The 7500-nt window shown below is 38.8% G+C and overlaps 1 protein-coding gene across 8 annotated transcripts in view; it reads left to right on the top strand.

Moving 5' to 3' along the window:
• Positions 1-7500, top strand: part of LOC138042832 (uncharacterized protein MCAP_0864-like) — a 27682-nt gene that overhangs the window by 9722 nt on the left and 10460 nt on the right. For 4 of the 8 annotated variants that reach the window (XM_068888860.1, XM_068888857.1, XM_068888861.1 and 1 more), the window contains exons 2-4: positions 4471-4694; positions 5811-5865; positions 6146-7283. In XM_068888860.1, coding sequence (XP_068744961.1) covers positions 4496-4694; positions 5811-5865; positions 6146-7283 — 1392 coding nt within the window. In that variant the 5' untranslated portion in view covers positions 4471-4495. Of the gene's footprint in view, positions 1-1739; positions 1900-4470; positions 4695-5810; positions 5866-6145; positions 7284-7500 lie in introns of those variants that run through there. The other 4 variants (XM_068888855.1, XM_068888859.1, XM_068888862.1 and 1 more) reach the window with 4 other exon arrangements.

The following is a 7500-nucleotide window of genomic DNA, read 5'->3' as shown; positions in this document are numbered from 1 at the left end:
AACAACTCACGCATCTGTGTTAAAATGACGGCAAGACACCGGATTTTTGTTTGTTTGTTTTTTTTCTTTCAAGTGCTATAAAGTTCGACGAGATATGTGTGAATTCAACACAAAGATCGATCACAATCGTTGGTCAGCTAAAGTTAAGCCCCTTGGAATGGTGGTGTTAGTTCTTGGATGGGGGACCGATGCGAAGTCCCCGTGACGGCGATAACTAATTCGCCTTGTCGGCGAAACCTCCTGATATTGGAGAATTCGTTCTATGCAAAATACTTCCATTCAAGTATTCGTTCTATGTAAAAGTAATGCTCACAGAGCAACACACAAGAACGAAGCAGGATCTAGAAATAACGTAGAAATTTCTCCTGTATCTGTCCACTTTATCAAATAGCTTAATACTGTGTCAATCATCGCGGGGGAAAAAAATCCAAAATAAATGTTTGCTCTCCTCAGGAAGACGGAAGTCCGTCACGTTGGCCGAGTGGTCTAATACCACACAGCTGGGGAAAGTGTGGGTGTTCCAATCGCGGCGGGGAAATTTAGATATCCTGAAGGGTTCGAAAGTAAATTCACCTGATCGGAGCTTAAATCAATATCCGTGGGGTATGCACATTTGTGACAACAATAATAGTAATAAAAAAAAGACACTCGAGTGGTTTTATAACCTGGAGACCTTACGGGCGGGCCCGAGTAATTATCCGCCAATCAGGACGTGTGAATTTGATTGACAGTCAGGCCTCCTTGCAAAGTTCTCACAGATGTAAGTTGAACACCGTTGCATGGGTTGTTGAGTTGACGTATTTTATACGTAGTTGTCAAATGTGAAAGTTTGTTGGGTGACCACGGTAAGGCGCGTTGCACTGTAAGGGCTACATCAGCTTTAACGTACTTTAGAAATATTAAGTTATAGGTAATTAATCCTTTCATAACTTGGCGGAAATATCGAGGAAGTAAAATGGCCCTTTCTTTCGAGCGCGTTCGTTTGATGTATTGCCTCTTGCGAAAGCGGAGTAATTTCAGGGCCCGCGGAGTACGTTTGAAAGTGGGGGGCTAGATTTTGGTATGGATCACGGAAGTGTGCGGGGAGGGGGAAAGGGGTTTTGGAGAAAATAACGTTGCGCAAAAAAAAAGGGGGGGTTTATACAGCCCCTCCATCTCTGAGGGTGCTGGTTACTCCTGTTTTTTGTACCAGAAGATATCATTGCGCAAGTTCCGCTTGCTTCAAAGGTTCCCATTGAGATTGTTAAAACAGTTATTATAAAATACTGCGACCCTGATGCAAAATGCATTGCCTCTATTTATAACAACGCCTTTCTTCTAACCAAATGGGTAAGTTATGTTATAGTCCCTCCATATCCATGGCATTAGAGAGCTTTAGATTCTAGTACGAGAACGACTACGAGTACGAGATTTTCTCATAAGACAGCAGTGAGCGCGCGCAAACCAGCGTCATTTTGGCGAAAAAAACGTGATGCCGTCGTCACTTTAGTGCGAGGGTTTGCAAAAATGTTGTCGAAGCAAAACAAGTCAACAACACGGTAGCAGTTTTGGCTTTTTTTGATGAGCAAAAAGGCTCAGTTAACAGCAATAAGAATAACTGAGCAACCTATACTGCTAACAAAGAGTAAGATTAAGCGTACGGGTTATAAATTTCCTTAGTATTTTCGCTAAAAACGGGCAGTCAAAACTCGTATTCGTTCTCGTCCTCGTCGTAGCATAGAGAGGGGCCTGGGACTAATACTTTCGCCCTATTTACGGCAACCTTGGTATTCAAAGAACTCGATCAACAACAAGAAAACTCATCGTGAATGGCGTTTGGTCACCATGAATTCGAAATGAACGAAAAAACTGAAGAGTCTTTGGGGAGAAGCTTTCATCCACGTTCTTTTTGAGGTCGAGGTATATTTCCTTGTCTCATTTCTTTTATTTTATAAAGACCGCTTGTTTCCTTCGATCACGATCGATGGTCTGAAATGTGCAAGTTACTCATATTAATGTTTTGTCAGAGTTTTTTTAAGTTTGCCAAGCATTTGTGTTAGCGTCCTTTTGTAGTAGTTTAGCCATAGCTTGTTATAAGTTAGTTGTGCGTACACCTCGATGAGAACCCTTGGAATTGCCGACTGGCTTATAATTTGATCCTGTGCGGGAACAAACCTCGTATTTCATTTGATAATCACTTTATGACCACTTTTGTTTTTAAACTATGGCCTTTGACGTCAAACATAGTTTACGGGCCAAATTACAGATTGGCAGGATCTTGTAAACGATATCAGGTCTGTTAGAAGTATCAAATATACCACAAAAACATTAATTAACCTGTCCCCGGTCAAGCGTCTATCGCGTCTGGATCCGGAGAAATGGACAAGTACCGTGCGATAATTTTACCTGCTCAAAAATTGCGAGAGTTTTCTAGTTACAAACTTTCCCTTGGCTGATTAAAAGAACGTTTAAGAATAATTACTAGATTAAACACCGGTTAATTACCCAGAGGAAGTGTCAGGTTTACGCTGTCTAGAGGGATTGGGGATATGGTTGACTCTCAATTATAAGATAATCATGTTTGTTTTGGCTTCATTCGAGTGAGTCGCTTTTCGTCGTTGTCCGTTTTCATTCATAGGGTCTTCTTTTGTCTTGCTAGTAGATTGTAAGACTTGTGTTAAGTTTGTGTTTCAAAAGAGTTAGTTTCCGAATTTTGTTTTCACTCTTAGCCCAAAATAATTCTTTAAAGGAATCACACTTAGAATCCTTTCAATTTAAAGCAATTGCCTTCTTGTGGAGAGTCCTGTAAGAGAGAAACGTGGGAAATTTGGGTGGTACAAGTGATCACTTGCCAATTCATACATATATTTGGTCGGTAAAAATCGCCAAGACATCACACTAACTGTAAAATGATGTAAAATAATAATATAAAATTAAATAAAGATATCTATATTATTTAAGGATGGTGCCTACTATTGTTATTGCGCATACGTTCTGCGCATCTCAAGATACTCAGGTTTCCTATCAGTGCAGCTTGCTTATACAGTAACATTTTTGCGCGGTTTGAAACTATCCGGATAAAGTAGAACTTAGTAAGTAGTCTTGGTATAAAGAAAACTGGGGGTAACCGTGCATTTTTGAGAGATAATGAAGCTTCAATTTGAGAAAGATCTCCATACATTGCTTTGTTTTTTATAGCTGTTTACAAATATTATTCAACAATTATCTTTGAAAAATGCGTGGTTACCCCCAATTTTCTTTTTGGATTTCAATAACACTTGTTAAGATCTACATTTCCTGCATAATCATAAACTGGGGCAAAAATACCTTTGAATTAGTAGGCACCATCCTTAAGAAAAGCTATTTTTTTAGATTTAAAACGTGAACTTGATGATACAGTGGCCTCAGGGAGACAGTTTCAGTCAGATATAGTTCTCGGAAAATATAAAAATTTAAAAATGTCCTAAATTTTGCATAATGGCACACAAAAGTTAAGTTGACAGCTTCTCCTCGTGGGACTCTGAGAATATTGAATTAAATATTTTCGGCTATCTATATCAATAATAATTATTAGACCATGAGACTTGAGTTACAGTGCAACGCGCCTTACCATGACCACCCAACAAACTTTCACACTTGACAATTACGTGTGAACACGTCAACTCAACAACCCGTGCAACAGTGAACATTCAACTTACAACTGTGCGAACTTTGCAATGAGATGTGGCTGTCAATCAAATTCACACATCCTGATTGGCGGACCATTATTTGTAAAAAAACTTTATTCGGTGGCCAAGGTAAGGCGCGTCGCACTGTAATAATTTATACATAACTGTTAACCTAAACTGTCTCCTTCTCATTTCCAGTGTATCCCACCCTAAGTCATTAAACATGTCTGTAACACTCACATAGCTATTATAATTCTGTGAGCAGAACTGTGCTGCTTTGTGTTTAACCCTTTCCAGTGCAATGATATCTTTTTTTTAAAAACGGGTCCCAAACTGCACTGGCGTATTCTAGTTTTGGCTGTACCAGGGATTTATATGCTATTTCTCTTAAGTTTTTCAGGGACAATTCCAAAGGTTGCATTGTATTATACCCAACAATTAGTTTGCTTTAGTGGTTGTCATGGAAACATGGGCTGACCACTTACATGTATTAGCCGTCACTGGGAATCTTGAACACCAAAGATAACAAAAAATAGTATCAAAAAAGTCATGAACTGGTTTGCTGAAACTCTGATATTTCTATTTGAAGACATCGACAAGTTCTTGAATGGATTTTACTCTGTTTAAGCTACAAAATTGCTCTTCTACAAAATGTGTTACACCATATTATGGTGTGGTAGTGAAATGTTAATAACAGTGTTGCTTACACCTGCTCAATCGCAGCCCCACTTTTCAAAGCACCTGAAGAAAGAATTATTTTGTGTTGATTTGATCTTGTATTGACTTCAATTTTCTTTGCATGGTTGAATTTTGGCATCAACAGGTAATTTAGAGAAAATTACTAAGAAATGAACACGACAAACACAGTAACTCCATCTAAACTGCAAAATGATGTGCAAACAATTTCTAATGATGAAGTACCCAAAGGACGATACAATTCAGCCATTTTGACTCCAAGGTGTAAGATGCAGATGTCAAATACTAAACTGACAGAAGGATACCTGCGTTCATTTGGGTTTGCCAATGTGGGATCATCATCAGAAGCAGGTATGTGTGGAATAAGTTACACTTCATGAGATACTCTTTGGTGGAGGAAAAAGAAAGAGCAGACAATGACATGCTGTTTGGCATGCAGGGACGGGACAGTGTTGAGAGCACTCGCCTTCCATCAATGTGGCCTGGGTTCGATTCCCAGACTTGGTGTCCTATGTGGGTTGAGTTTGTTGGTTGTCTACTCTGCACCGAGAGGTTTTCTCTGGGTACTCTGGTTTTCCCTCTCCTCAAAAGCCAACATTTGACTTGATTTACGATAGTTGTTAATTTCAGTTTACAGTGTCCCCAATTAGTGCTCCAGCTCTAACATTACTAGACACTTAAATTAAGTTCCTTTCCTTTCCTTTTACAAAAGTGGAATCCAGTTTTGTTTCACAGGGGTATCTCTTTTACCCTGAATAACACAAAAAAGGACACTCTTTATGAAAGTGACCTTTGAAAGAAGACCTTTTAAAATAACTCTCCCTCTATCAAGGTTCCAAAAGATGAGGAAATACCAGATTTGTAAAAAAAGTACATCAAAAACTCAGGCTTAAGGTTACTCCGTGCTGCTATGTTTAAATCACAAAAGAAAATCAAGCCATTAAGAAGTGTGTTGGCCTAATCTCTTGTATTTCCATTGGCCTTCTTTTTGTAAATCTCTTAAGTTGCAGTATATCAAACACCTAGCTAAACATACCTTGAAAATGTAGGGGGGGGGGGGGGGCAAAAGTAATTCAGCAGTCTGATGGTAGCACAGAATACTATGCTACGTTATTGATACATTTCTGAGAAGGTCTATTTAACAATTTATTCCATGAGCCCGCATTGGATATGAGATGATAGATAGCCAACGAGGCGCATAGCGCCGAGTTGGCCATAATCATCTCATATCCAACAAGCGCGAGTGGAATAATTGTTTTATTAAAAAGGCCCCCAAAATATAGAAAACTAGACTACAATAAAAATAAACAGACCAAAAAAATCATGCATATGCTTAGCGTGTTTGTAGATCATGGTATAATGGCTCATAACCTATGATGGCTTAATCAATCAAAACTCTCAAATTGCATTATCCAATGATCCAGTTTTTAATAATTCCCAATATCCTGCCATGACTTCTTTTTGTAGAGACTCCTGGAGACTGCATCCAACAGACTGAAGTCGCAGATGACAAACCACTGAAGTGAGTGTAATACTGTATTATTATAAAGGTAGACTAGTAGCAGTCCCTAAAGCTACACTAGTATCAGAGTCAGTTGAGCTGCAAGCTTGCAGTTCAACTGATGATTTCACCTGATAGGCCTACGTTCACAATTGACTTTAGTGCTAGTGTGACCAAAAAATCAATTTTTATTTTTCTTTGGATTTTGGATTTTGTTAACTAAACACTAAGCAACCAAAGTTTTAAGCCTTGATTTCAAAAAGACTCCTGTTTACTTTAACTGGAACTTTTTTTGGAACAGGTCACATGATACCAGTTTAACCCAGGAACCAACATCTCCTCTTCCTCAAGAACAGAATGAAATGAAGGAAAAGCACCCTTTTCTATCTGAATCCCAACTTAATGTGATGTCATTCAATTTATCGGAAATTGCAGACAGAATATCACCAAATAAATGTGACAAAGAAGCCGACATAGGAGAAAAACCTTTGGAAGCTCTGTTTGATGGAAATATTGAATCTTCTGCTGAAACACTCATCACCTCTAATGATGACCAAATGTCAAGGTCCAAAACTCCTTATTCACGGCAGCGTAGGGGTTCAAAGACTTTTGTGTCAAGGCAAAAGAGTTTTACGCGGAAAAAGTTTCGGAACAATCGAAATTCTCGTCAAGAACTGAACAACAATGCCGAGATTTCTGTTGGCATGAGCAATTTTGTTAGTTTGCAAAGTGGTACATCTGACACACCAAAGCATGATAATGAAAGTGATTCTGGTTATAGTTCTTCCATCTCAACCTCAATAAGCTTGAGTGAGGAGATTGAATCTTTGAAGAGGTTAAGTTTGGAAAATGGGTCTAGTACAGACATTGAAACGGATGATTTCATGATCGGCAAAGACTGCCATGACATGGAAAACTCACCAGATACTCTTAACAAAAGCACTGTCTCTGCATCATCATCATCATTGTCAAATCAGAATGCAAGTAATGTTCATGAAAGCCAACTGGATTCATTAAATCATGGATTGTCGTCAAGTAAGGCTGATCTTAGAACAAGGGAGACTTCAGTTTCGAAAACTGATATTCAAACTTTGAATGGAATTGATGAACCCTCAGCTAGTTTTCAAAGATCAGATGAAAATGGTTCCTCTCATCAAGAAAACACTGATGAAGTATCAAATACATTTTCTAAACAAACATCGAACTCACGTAAGATCTCATCAGATGATATGGCATTGCCAAGAACTAAAACTGGTAGAAGACCTGGGCCTTTGCGACGACGAACCACTGTGGTCTCATTCCGTCCTCCAAAGCCAATGACTGTTTTGGATAGAGAGAGTGACATTGTAGAAATGGATGACGCCGGTTTCTTGCAAATGTTGACCGATCTGAAATCTTTTAAAACTCAGTTGCTGAAGTTGAAACGTGAACTGCAAGAGGTAGATATTAATTTTTGTATCAAGTACCCAATAAGATCCTTGTTACAAATTTGTCTTCCTCGGATGCTCATGTGTTCTGTGGCCAATAATATTGTTTTTGTTTTTTTTTAACAGCATAATGTATAGATTTAGCCAAGCCCAAAAGCGGAACTCCCGGGTTATTTATTTGACTTGCAATAAGTTAAGCTGGCTTGAGCCTGCCATCCAGTTGAAACCC

The sequence above is a fragment of the Montipora capricornis genome, chromosome 3, assembly GCF_036669925.1.
Source record: "Montipora capricornis isolate CH-2021 chromosome 3, ASM3666992v2, whole genome shotgun sequence".
Taxonomy (NCBI): Eukaryota; Metazoa; Cnidaria; class Anthozoa; order Scleractinia; family Acroporidae; genus Montipora; species Montipora capricornis.
This window is presented reverse-complemented; position numbering and strand designations above follow the sequence as displayed.